The sequence below is a fragment of the Miniopterus natalensis genome, chromosome 1, assembly GCF_054644295.1.
Source record: "Miniopterus natalensis isolate mMinNat1 chromosome 1, mMinNat1.hap1, whole genome shotgun sequence".
NCBI classification, from domain to species: Eukaryota; Metazoa; Chordata; class Mammalia; order Chiroptera; family Miniopteridae; genus Miniopterus; species Miniopterus natalensis.
Genome location: NC_142081.1, coordinates 158,785,048 through 158,798,616, shown reverse-complemented (window position 1 = coordinate 158,798,616; position 13,569 = coordinate 158,785,048). Strand labels below are relative to the sequence as shown.

Genomic DNA, 13,569 nt, shown 5'->3' with positions numbered 1-13,569 from the left:
AGTATTAAATAACCAAAATAAAACTCTATGTTACTTATATCATCTTTGGTGGTTTTATGTGATTTGAAAATAATTTGATTTTGGAATTTGATTCCTTTTTAATGGCTTAAGAACATTTCCTAGAAAAATAAGTTAACATTTTGCTTACTTGTAATTTTTAGCATTACAAGTAAATCTCAATGGACTGGACCTCAAAAACTATATAATGAAAATAATACAGTAGATATTTAAAGTTATGTTTTTAAGTTTTGAATTTTCTAACAAAAGTATTATGTTTCACATCAAGTGTGTTCCTATAATAAAGAAATGCTCAAAAGGTTGAAGGAATAGCAATAGTAATTTGGTTTACTAATTCAGAAATGCAGAATAGTGTCCAATACTGGGACTGGAGTAGCAGTTGGGCTGTGAATTAACTCCCTCTTTGGTTACTAAAAATTGACATACTGTAGTGTGTATCTACTGCTAGCAAAAACTCAATAGAGTAGGAGAAACAAACACTCACAGATCTTAAAGGACTTATCATCCAAAGAGAAAGATAAGACAGACGCAAATAAATGGAAGTGTTTTTTCATTAGAGACAAAACTATGGACTAGCAGAGAAATCACTAAGAAAATCAAAATGCTTTGAGAAGGCATCTGAATTGAACCTTGGGAACAGTTTGAAGATGCAGAGACTAGAAATAGGGGCTGGAAAGGGGCATATGTGGTTTGCTTGAAGCACTGGGTATATGTAGAGAAAGGATTGGCAAGGTAAACTGAGGCCAGATCATGAACAGTCTTGAAAGGCAGGGAGTCTGACTTTATGGGGAAAGCAATTTTTGAGTTAAAGAATGACACAATCAGAGCTGTATTTCAGAAGGATGACTGTCAGCACTTCTAGGCTGGACTTAAGAGGGGAGTAACTGGAGTGAGGAGCCCTAGTAAGGAGACACACATTGCCATGTTCCAGAGGTAATGAGGGGCTTTTGGATGAAAAGGGTAGTGATGGTAAAAATGAAAAGGAGGGGATGAATTTTAGGATCTTTCAGACATTTAATCTCTAAGATTTTCAAATTAGATGTGAGGACATTGGGAAACATGCAATAGGAGGGAAAGAAGAGAAAGATTATTCCCAGGTCTGGAGCTTCACACACACAGCTGCCTGCTCTTCCTTCGGTGATGCTCCTCAAGCCCCTTGCCAGCCTATAAAGAATGGCACTGCCAGCAGAGAGCACTGTGCCCTACAATAGAGTTTGCTTGTGAGAGGAATATTTATTCTACTGTACTGCTGATATCACAAAGCAGTTCCAAACATTTCCTTCTCCTAAATTTCTTGTCCTGCAGTACCTCTAACAGAGGGCAGAGGCTGGTCATGATGATCAGAGGTACCCTTTCCATTCTTTACAAATTTTAACCTAAATTTCCATTCAAACTGCCTTTATTCATAATTCGTATGTGTTTAAAATGTTATTTTTCTCTGAAATGAACACTCAATACTACAATTTAACAGGATATAGTATCTAATTTAGAGACTATGGCTCCTTGAAGATTGGTTTAACCTAACTTCTAAGCCAGAACAGTTCTACGTAAGGAAAACAAAAAGTAAAGTATAGAATATTATATTTTATATGCAAAACTTGAATAATGTCTAGGACATTCCATTGTGTATGTATGCACAAATATTTTGTAAAATTTGCAATTTTATAAGTGTGAAATATTTTGGTGAAAAACTTCCCAGATTCATGTCATTCATATTTTAGAGCATAACCTTACCAACAGCTTTTGAAGTTGATCGTCCAGATTTCCAGATTCCTGACTGAATTGGTCGCGTTCTGTCCGTGCTTCACTGAGCTCGGAGTTGGCAAGGACTAGCTGCTTCTCCAGCTCTTCTATCTAAGACAGAAGCACAAATCAAACAGTCTGACTATGTCAGTGGGTAACATAAAAGAAATATAGTCTTTGGAAAACAAATATTATTTTGGGGGCAAAAATAAAACTTTGTTGTGATGTGTTCTGCAAAGTTTTCTAAACTTAAGAAGTATGTAGAATTTAGCCAAGTAAATTAGCCAATGAAATATTCAAGATTTAGCTTCTGTGAATATGTGTTCTATAATTTGGTATTTAAGGAAGTTTGATGTGGCATAAATATATTCAGCAGAGCCTACATAAATGAAATGTATTATACTTAGAACTACTTTGTTTCAGAGTATCAGAGTTTCAATAATAAAAGGCTTTGAATATAAAAGAATGAATGGCAACAACAAGTTTTTAGTTACTGTCATTATATGGTTACTCTATTATGAAAGGGTGACTTTATATATTATATAAATATACTCCAATCCTCATTTTCTTTATAAAATGGGATAAGCACCAATTTTAAAGGGTTGTTATAGGTGTTTTTTTCTCTCACAGGCAGGGCAGCTGTTTGATCTGTGGACTATGCATTTCTATGGCATGCCAGAAAGCCCATCACTGCTAAGAACCTGTAGGTGCAGTGTGGGCTAAGAGGTTAAGATATCAGAGGATGGAGACTCGGTTTATATTTTAGCTGATCTAAATTCATAATTTAGACACTGAGATATTAAACTCATGAGAACATGTTGCTACTAGTGTTACGTAAGGTTACCTGATCTTTAATGGGATACCTACAGCACTACTTCAGTATCTACTTTCCAGTAATAAGACATCTTTCATGTCTGCACTAATACAGCGGTACCTTGGTTTTTGAATGCAATCCGTTCTGGAAGACCCTTAGAGTTCTGAAACATCCAAAAACCAAGGGATCTGTAGCCAACAGCTAGGCCTCAGGATCTTGCTCCTCAGCGGAAGCCATGTGGCATGTTCGACTTTCGAGGAGTGTTCGAAAACCGAAGCATTTATTTCCAGGTTTACCCCGTTCATAAGCCGAAATGTTCGTCAACGGAGACATTCAAAAACTGAGGTACCACTGTACTACATATTTCTTCTTACTTCTAAGGCATCTATTCAACAGGCTTCCAAAACTTCTATGTCAAGAATAAAACTTATTGATGGGTCTGGATGATAAACTGATTAAACCTTCTTAGAGAACATATGAGCAAGACTTTTTCTTGATGACTATTTTTACCTAGACTACATGCTTTTAAGACCTTCATTTAATTCTACACATACTTATTAATCATATTACACACACACATAATGCAACTATGTCTTTGATAAATAAGTATGAATACATAAAAGTTATATCTCTTTACATACATATATGACTTAAGGAAGTACTCATATAGGACTAGCAACAGTTTCACATTTACCTACAGAGTAGTATCACAACCTATAGGGATTGGAATATAAATTTTAATATTTACATTGATTATATTTTAAAACTGACCTTGTTTTTTATTTTATATTATATATGTAAAAAAGTATTTCACGAGAATTAGACTTATATAAAGCATTAGGTTATGGACAGAAATGTGTTCATAGATTCTAATAACCCTAAAAAGTACTTTCACCCTTGTGCTCCTTAGGGGGCACATACAGAAAAAAGCCCCACAGCAACTCAACCTCTGTAGCACAAATAGCTTCCTAAGGAGAATGAATAATATCAGTTTATATAATCTCTTCAGCTCTATTATTATTGGGAAAGACTAAGTCAGCACACACTTAGTAAACACTAGGAATACTTAGGAAAAAACCACTAACTTCTACTTTGGGTAGATGGATACGATCAGAGAGGCAATATGATCAGGCTAGGAGTCAAACATCTTAAGTTCTGATCCAAGTTCTGTTAACATAATCTCCTTGAGTCTAAATTTTTTCATGTATAATTTGAAAAGATACTCTTGATGATCTTTCAAATTCCTTTCAATTCTGCTTTTGAATACTTTTTACATGAGAACAGTATTGATAAAGATGATTCTATATTTTCCACCTATCTTTGGAAACAAAATATGATCAAAAAAACAATATTTTGAGCAATACATTTAATAAGAACACTTCGGATTTGAAAAGTTACTCATATGACTAAAACATTTTCCAATTCTAGCTAACCTGGCACAAAACCATTTCTATCATTGAACCAGGCATTTGTATATATGCTTTAAAAACTTAAATTAAGACTTGTTATTTTATGTCTGGTTTCATTTTTTTAAAAATTCTGGATGGCAATTTGAAAAAATCAAGCTTGATGGTAAAATCTATGAGACCAAAACTTTAAACAGGAAAAAGAAAAAGAGCCATGTCTTATCTTTCCATCTAAGTTTAAGTATCAGAAGTTCCTCCAGACCCCTGCAGGAACATTTGTTTTGTAGTTGTCAGTACTGACTCAGCTGCTATAGCTCTGCTTTTACCTTTCACTTTTTAGAGTAAAAATATATCTTAATCAATCAAAAAGATAAATGGAGAGTGAAAGGGAAAACCATTGAAGTAGCAGCTGAGCTGATACAAACAGCTGTAAAAAAACACAACACACTATAAAGAAAAGCCTTTTAAAATGTCCAGAATGAATACTGACATCTGAGATGCATCAAAGGTGTTTTTTTTCTTTTCTTTTTAAATAGCAGCACTGGTTTTCCCTTTCACCATCTAAGAATCTCTTTGTTTTGGATCACTAGAGAAGTAAGTACTGGGATCTCATTCTAATCATACAGTGATTTTTAGAGATATTACCAATCATACCGAATTGGATCTTTTGTTTTCTGTGCTCAAAGTGGCACATATACGGGATAATAAGAGATGCTGCAGGTCAGCACGAGGTGCAATGGCAGAACTATGCAAAGAGGTTTGCACAGAATCTTCCTGCACAGTATATAGCTCCAGCCAGTGCTACTAAATCTTCACTTTTTGAGTATGAAATTCAGTCCCAAATGCTTTCAAAGTAGAAAAAATCAGCTTATAATCAAGATCATGAAATATTTTTGTTGTCAAAAAGCGAAAGTTAAGAGTAAAGCCAAATCTACAGAGCCAATAGTGACAGCTTCTACAGGTCCAAATTCGTAAAGGGGAATTCTGGAGGCTCTCCTAAAATGGAAAGAAAAGAATAGAAAAAAGCATTACAGTAAAACACTTTTGTAAGCTATAAAAGCTATGTCTAAAATTTGCTTCAAAACACAATTTTTATTTTTATATGAAAATGCTTTTGTTAATCTGAAGAGAAACAGTGCCTTCCTAAACAAGTTTTCTCATAATTTATGCATTCTAGTTGGAGAAGTTTGCTTCAGACCTGTCATGTCACCCATTTTTTAAAATAATAAACTCCTTTTCTGAAGAAGTCTGGCCTCAGGAAACAATACTAATACTGTTTCTCATAAAATAGCTTGAAATGTAATATCAACACACCCTTACAAATTTCTTTTCAGACAAATCTCACTTTTAATCACAGCTTTTATGTATTATTTTCTTTGATGCTTTTTTCTTTATTGTTATTTGGACAGTATATACTAAAGTGTGCACTGAAGCAGTGGGGGAAAAAAGATTTTAAAGTTTTAATAGGCTTTTAGCATGTAAAGTCAAGGTTCATGAAAAGAAATTAAACAGGAGAATCTGTGTTTTTTAGATTCTATGTTCAATTCATTATAACAAAAACAGCTTAAAACAACAAAACTTTTCACGACCCCAAAATGCAATCCTATTGATAAGCTGCTTGACCTTCCTAGCTCAGTTATACCATGTATTAATGCCTTTCAGGCCAGAACATGTCCAAATCTCTATTAACATGGCAGTTACTAAATAAAGCAAATTACTATTAAGAAACCTTAGTTACCCATCAATTAGGTGCCAACTCAAATAGGTTCAAAATGCTGTATTTAAATCTCAGTGATCTGGATTAATTAATCAGATATGCCCCCTTTATTTCTATTAAATGTTGACTGTTTAAGACTGTCAAAATTCCTGTTTACATTAGAGCATAATAAGACAATAATTCTAAGATTATGTTTGTATCTATATGACCTCAAAACATCCATATGAAAAGTTTGTAGTCATTCATCTGGATGTTTATGCTTCTACAATGCCAAAGAGGTGTTTATAAAAACTCAAAAACTGCCCGGCTGGGCGTGGCTCAGCGGTTGAGTGTTGACCTGGGATCCAGGCCATCAGGGTTCGATTCCTGGTCAGGGCACATGCCCGGGTTGTGGGCTCGATCAATGACTCTCTCATCATTGATGTTTCTATCTCTCCCTCTCCCTCTCCCTTCCTCTCTCTGAAATCAATAAAGCTATATTTAAAAAAAAAAACACAAAAAACTATTTTTTGCATTGTTTAGATGTATATTTCAGTATTTGTTAAAATTTTCCACCATGCCCATTTTGGAGTTGATCAGCATGATGCTACATATCAAACCATATGCAAATTAGCAAACAATGGGTTATGAAGGGATAATTTCTTTTGAAGGCATAATTTCTCCAAGAAACATTACAATGGAAAGCTATAGCAATTTCAAATGTAAGAGAAACACGAGTCTTATTTAGTACTTCATAACTTTTCAAAGGTTTCATTTGTCAATAAACAATGAATATTTAATCTTTTCAAAATGATTAGTGAGGAATATCAGCTATTGTATTGGACTATAACACAGCAACTATCCTATTTCCTCCTTTGTTGTCAGATTGTCAGCACTCAGTTCTGCCAATGTGCCACCCTCCTCTAGATCTGAGTATAAAGCATCCTTCCACCCCATGCTATCCTGAAATCATGACCATCCTGCAGGGTGAGATCAAGAACTTTGTGTAGGCTTTGTCTGCCCATAATGGGGTGGACATTCCCACTATCAATCTTCAGGGGAAAAGCTCATCCTGAGAAAGGAGACTAGAACACATGTAGGCCTAAGAGGGGCAGAAAGGAATAAACGCTTCTCTCAGGGTTAACCTTTAAGCAGTCTAAGGTTCCTTAAGGCTGCCTGCAGGTGGCAGGGACTGAAATGACTCTGACACAGGATGTGGGCTAAGAGTGAAGCCAAGAAATTTTGTACTGCAGCATTACTCACACTGGAACCACCAGCGAATTAGGAAATCAATTTATGGAGCACAAAATCAGCATCTGAAGAGAGCAGAAAAGAGCCAGCAGCATAGGTAATGGGATAGATACTGTTTTGTGAAACTTGCTTCAGTTGTGTGTACTAGATCATAAGGTTAATTATATTTCTTACTGTGGGTAGTGATCAAAATGTTTGAAAACCACTGCTGTAGAGGATCCAAATCTCATAACTGAGATTATATAGTTTCACGTTACTCTTTAGTGTTTAGACTTTAATAAAGTCATGTCTAAATTTTCCATTCTTATTTTAGTTGTGCCACTGGAAATTAAGGTCAAGGTCTTATATTACATGCTTGAACCTGAGAACCTAGCAGAAATAGCCCCCTCCTGTGGCCAGCACAGGGGTGACAGTGGTAATTAAATGGAGTGCTCAAAAGAGGACAAATGGAATAATCAGTGCAGCAATACTTAATTGCCTCTTCCCATAGGAACTTTTTTTCTTGTACTGTTACCCTGTAGAATTGGGTAATTTTATAAAGGAAATCTGGCATCTACCTTATACTCTACTTTTTCCCGATAAACTAAGTGTAAGAAATTGGCTAAAAGTGATGGTTAGAACCGTAGGCTCTCTTGGAATTTATCTTCCAAACTGAGACACTTTGGAGACAAAGGTGGAATTCACAACACAGGACACTGGGATAGCAGGTGTAAACTGGGACTGTCCCAGGCAAACGGGAATGTATTTGGTCATCCTTTTCACAGGAAAAGAGAACATGAGCTCCTCTGAATGGTAGCTCTTGGCTTGTTTTATAGGGTCTCTACTGTGTTATAAATGCTTGAAACTAACAAAAACCCAAGATATAGAAAAATGGTTAATAATGATAATAAACACTTCTCTTTCACTATGAAACGTGAGAGAAAACAACAGAATAAAAAATACTAATGAATATGTGGTTTTAACAGGAATCAATGAGCGATGAAGATTTAGCTTCCTAATTATTTTCATTTAGACTAATCTTAAAGTTAATTCGGTTTTCTAACTGCACAGTGATTAATAAGTAGGAGTTGAAGTAAGAGAGGCTATAGTCCTTGAAGTAGGAGGAAAGCAGTGGCTACTGAAGTATTCGCTAAAGCTAAGCCTTGTAAAAGTAATTAAACGGGCCTCATTCTTTATTTTTTAGAAACTTAAAGTATGCAAAAACTTTTTTCTAAGAATGAATTAATGTGAGCCAACAATTTAAATAAAAATTATTTGGCATCCACCTTATAAAGTGTTTTTAACTTTAAATGATTACTTTGATTCCTCATTTTCAAATAAACTATTAAAAACTATATAATTGATTCTGTGTATAATAGTTTCTGGAAGCAGAGCAGCAAAATCTAAACTCACCTTGTCTTCATACATCCTTTTGGCTTCCCTTAGCTCAGAACGGAGCTGAGAAACAGTAGATTCCAGTTCACTGAGTTGACGCATATACATTGAATTTTGGTTTCTTGCTTGTTCTCTAAGAAGGGTTTCAAGGGGGAATAAGATAAAATAGCAGACTAAGAATAAGTGTGATCCCTAAACATACTCCAGCTTTTAGATACTTCCACTAGTTATTTTATATGGCATTATTAGGCCAATCATCTTTTATTTTCCAAAATTGCTTCTTAAAAGCTCAAAAATGTTAACTGTTAAAGCTATGTGATGTGTATATGTGAGTTCATTACACTATTTTCTCTTTACTTTTCTGTATGACTGAAAACATCCACATAAAAGGTTTCAACACATAAGCTCAAATTATAAAATTATTTATATGCATATATGTACATTTTATTTATACACAAATATATATGTGTTTGTCTTATCCTATCAGTTAAAATATGAACAATATTTAAAACATCCAATCCCAAAAGGCCAAAATATTTACAATAATACTTCTGATATGGTCATATAATATTACGTATACATTAAATAATCTTTTCTATTAATTTAAATGTTAGAAAAGCTTTACTTTCTTGTGAAATCAATTATTAAGCATTTTAAAAAAGATTTTAAAACAGAAAATAGAAATAAAATGAAGATTAATGACTCAATTTCAAACCACATACTGAATGATTTCCATTTGACTTTGGATACTATTGGCTTGGCTTCGAGCACTGCTAGCTTTCTCGGTAAGTCCTGTTATTTCAATTTCATGTTCACTTATTAACTGCTCAATCCTATAAAAAAAATGTGGTGACTGTTATTTGATACAGACTATGCCTATGAATTATTTTTAAAAAATAATGATTTTTAAGACTCTCAAATTTAGTATTTTGTTTTGGCTTTGAATATTCTATTCTTTTTTTATTTTTTATTTATTTATTTTTTTAAACATATCTTTATTGATTTCAGAGAGAGGAAAGGAGGGGAGAGAGAGAGATAGAAACATCAATGATGAGAGAGTCATTGATCGGCTGCCTAGCCCACAACGCGGGCATGTGCCCTGACTGGGAATCAAACCCCGATCTCCTGGATCCTAGGTTGATGCTCAACCGCTGAGTCACGCCTGGCCGGACCAGAATATTCTATTCTTTTTATGACAAGTGTCTAAGTTAGGTGCAGAGTCCTTTATCTAAATCCTTTGGGGACCAGCTAGGTTTTGGAATTCAGAATTTAAAAAATTTTACCAAAGGTAATAAATTATATGTACTATATATTATATGACATCCCCAGAGAGATCTAGGGAAGTGCCCTATAAGCCAAACATATTCCTAATGAAACAACAGGTTTTAAAATATTCCCATTAAATCATAAAGACCATAAAAAACATTACATTAGCTCAGGCCAGGTTTTGCCAACAAATGAGTGACAAAGGCTTTCTCCTTGACCAAACTTTAGTCAGGCTCCTGAGCTCCCTTCTCAACTAGGTCTGGACCCTGGCGCCCCAACCCCCATCTGCCACCCCCTAAAGACGCCTAGGCTTAGTAAAAATCTGGCTGAGTCAGTTTAGTGAGAATCCTTTTACCCTTGATGTATGTATTCTCTTGGTAATTTTCCATCCAATGACCCCCGACCCTGCTTCTTGCTATGTATCCTAGCTTATCCTTGTTGTACTAGGAGTTGAGCTTGATCTCTCTCTAACGTAAACTCCTATTTCAATAGTTTTGAATAAAATCTTCCCTACAGTTTTAACAAGTGTAGGAATAATTTTTTTCTTTAAGAGTTCACCACAAACATATAAAAAAACTTCTATGTTTCGGAGCTTTTTAGATTTTGGAATTGCAGCTGACTGGAGACTTGTGGTACAGTCTCCCTGTGATTTTCTAGCTCAGTCAGGTGCCTACCTATCTTGATGTTGTTGAAGTAGTAGTTCTATTTTGTTCTGTGACTCAGATTTCAGTGCTTCAAGCTGATCTTCTACCTGGTTATAAAAAAGATGTAGATTTAGAAACTAGTAAATCCAACATTTGGAAAATTTAGACATTTTCCAACTAACAGGATGCTTAGAAAGATGCAAACAAAAGTAATACTTAAATTGGATACATTCTGTCACTGTATTTTATTAGATCTTTTACTTTGGCTGTACTCTAATGAAGCTATACAGGTCAATCAAGCTAGTTCCCTTTATTAAGAGAGATCATTGTGGAAGCAACTTCCGTTATTTTAGAGTACAAAAATGAGAACTTACTTTTAAAAATTTAAAAAATTACATGCCTAATACTATTGTCTTAATAAATTTTAATATAAAATTGAAGTAGTGTTCTCACCACTTACTGGAAATATCCTCCCTTTAAGATAAGAAATCTCTGTGTCTAATTCTCTTAGGATTTTACTAATAGCTGAGCCCATGTTGCGGAAGTGGATAGCAGACACGCTGTCGTGTTCATATATTTTCTTGCCTGAGGCTTGTTCAAAGTCAACCAGGATTGATCGGATTTCGTGAAGCACTCCCTCATGACTAAGCATCATCTTTCTTAGCTGCTCTATCTGTGTGTTGCTATCTTTCAGCATGTCCTCCTTAAGGCATCTGGCAGCTTCCAGTTCATGAACTGTACTTTGAAGCTGATTTCTTAAATCCTCCTGGGACTGACTCTCCCTTCGTCTATGAAGTAAATAAAAGAGAAATAATAATAGTGATAAAACTCATAATCACTCAAGTAGTTTTATACCACAAAGAGTAAAGCTCTAAAATAATTTCAGGTAAAGATCCCAACCTGATGTCCGCCATGGCATCTCTCTCCATTTGCATCTCTTGAAGTTTTGTTTGCAAATCAATGACTGACTGCCTTAAATAAAATTTCTGTTTCTCATGCAATTCATTGCTCTGAAAAAATAAAATGCCATGCAAATTAGTTTTTTCTTTTTTTATTGAATTTACTGGGGTGTCATTGGTTAATAAAATTATACAGGTTTCAGGTATACAATTTTACAATACATCATCTGTTGTCAAACTGGTCTTCATTAGAGGAACATATTTCCTTATAGTTAATAATTTCCAAAATCTATATATTATTAATTAATTTTTAAACTTTCTTTTTACTGTTGATACTATCACAGATGCCGCCATTCCACCCCTTTGTCCACTTCCACCCAGCCCCAGCCCCCCTTCCCTCTGGCCATCATCACACTCTTGCCAGTGCTGTCTATGGGTTATGCATATGTTCATTGGCGAATTCCTTCGCTTTCTTTCATCCAGTCCCCCACCCCAACATCTGTCAGTATGTTCCATGTATCCATGGCTGTTTCTATTTTGTTCATCAGTTTATTTTGTTTATTAGATTACACATATAAGTGAGATCATACTGGCTTATTTCACTTAGCATAATAATCTCCATGTCCATCCATCCTGTTGGAAAGGGTAAGGTTTCCTTCTTTTTTTACAGCTGTGTAGTATTCCATTGTGAAAATGTACCACATCTTTTTTTTTAAATCCTCACTCAATGACATGTTTTTATTGATTTGAGAGAGGGAGGGAAGGGAGGAGGGGGGGGGGAGAGCAAGGGAGAGAGAAACACTGATGTGAGAGAGAAACATTGATTGGTTGCCTCCTGTATGCACCCCGACTGGGCATCAAACCCGCAACCTAGGTATGTGCCCTGACCAGGAGTCAAACTGGCAACCTTTTTGTTTATGGGGTGATACTCCAACTGACAGAGCCACCTGGCCAGGGCTGTACCATAGTTTTTTTATCCACTCATCTACTGATGGGCACTTGGGCTGTTTCCAGATCATGGCTATGGTAAATAGCACTGCTATGAACATAGGGGTGCAGATATTCTTTCTGACTAGTGTTTCAGGATTCTTAGGATATATTCTTAGAAGTGGGATTACTGGGTCAAAAGGCAGCTCCATTTTTAATCTTTTGATGAATCTCCATACTGTGTTTTCCATAGTGGCTGTATCAGTCTGCATTCCCACCAGCAGTGCACTAGGGTTCCCTTTTCTCCACATCATCATCAGCACTTGTTGTTTGTATTATTTTATATGTACTTCCTTCCCCTTTACCACTGTTCAGGGCCTAATTTATCACCTAGATTACTGGAATACTTTTACTAGTCTCATTGTCTCAAGATTGTCCCCCTTTCAATCCAATCTCTACACCAAAACTATTTCTAAAACAAATCTGACTTCTGACTCAATATAGAGACAGGAATAATTTTTATTCTTGAGAACAGAAGAACTGGTTGAAATTCTGTATAGAAAAGTCAACCACCACCTCCAATCTATTTAAAACACCTGGCAGCAGACCCCCTCTCCCCCCCAAAATCAAGGTGTTCACTACAAAGAAATTGACAAAGATCTCTAAAATCAGGCACTGCGGGATCTCCCAGCATAAGAACTGGTGACCATAATCATCCCAAAATGAAGCCATCAAGTTCTACCCATAAACAAAGAGCTTGCCATCTGTTTTTTTAAAGCAAAAACAAAAGCCAAAACCACTAAACATCTGAAGGAAGATTACAAAATTAAAAAAGAGACCAAGGTTAAATGAATAAGCAAAGAGCCATTAATAAAGATCCAGAGACAGAGACAGATAATGCACCAACGGAAGGACACTCAAAAACTTGTATTGCAGAGACAGCTGAGAGACACGAGAGCTATAAAGAGCAGGATTTATCTTTTCGGCACTTAAGGTTGTAGGTTTGTTTTTTCCTCCAAGTGCTTACAAAGTCTACTGAGGTAGAGGAACGTGTTCATGAACCCAGTAAGATGTACTGAACACTACAACAGACACGTGCACGAAAGGCAAAGGAGAGCACGCCCACTACCGTCCACAGGACAGGCTTCAGAGAGGAAAGGCCTCAGCTAACTCCTGATAGGTAATGAGACCGCGCCAGGCAGACGCAGTAGAGGAGCGGACATTCCTTGGGAAAAGCACGAGGACTACGATCATATGGTACATCCAGGGAAGAGCAAGGAGCTTGATATTGCTGGGATGGCGGCTACACAGGGGAACTGGTAGAGAAGAGACTGCCGTGTACAGAGAGAGGCTAGACCACAAAGGCCTCTGTATAAGCTGGTGGATTTGACTTTCAGGTTATAGATGACTGGGACCCAACATACAATTGTAAGGCAGACTAGAACCAGCTTGATTCCACATAAGGTTGCTTGAAGATTTTAGCAAACAACTTCTCTACACTATGTAGCTATCATGTATAACATACACCTAA

General features: G+C 35.9%; 1 protein-coding gene across 14 annotated transcripts in view; it reads right to left on the bottom strand.

Annotated features, from left to right (window-relative positions):
• CCDC158 (coiled-coil domain containing 158) overlaps positions 1-13,569 on the bottom strand; it is a 68,733-nt gene that overhangs the window by 36,243 nt on the left and 18,921 nt on the right. For 11 of the 14 annotated variants that reach the window (XM_087826880.1, XM_087826850.1, XM_087826906.1 and 8 more), the window contains 6 exons: positions 11,113-11,222; positions 10,673-11,000; positions 10,243-10,319; positions 9,025-9,135; positions 8,321-8,435; positions 1,753-1,872 (listed from right to left, as the gene is read on the bottom strand). In XM_087826880.1, coding sequence (XP_087683006.1) covers positions 1,753-1,872; positions 8,321-8,435; positions 9,025-9,135; positions 10,243-10,319; positions 10,673-11,000; positions 11,113-11,222 — 861 coding nt within the window. Of the gene's footprint in view, positions 1-1,752; positions 1,873-8,320; positions 8,436-9,024; positions 9,136-10,242; positions 10,320-10,672; positions 11,001-11,112; positions 11,223-13,569 lie in introns of those variants that run through there. The other 3 variants (XM_087826902.1, XM_087826925.1, XM_087826917.1) reach the window with 3 other exon arrangements.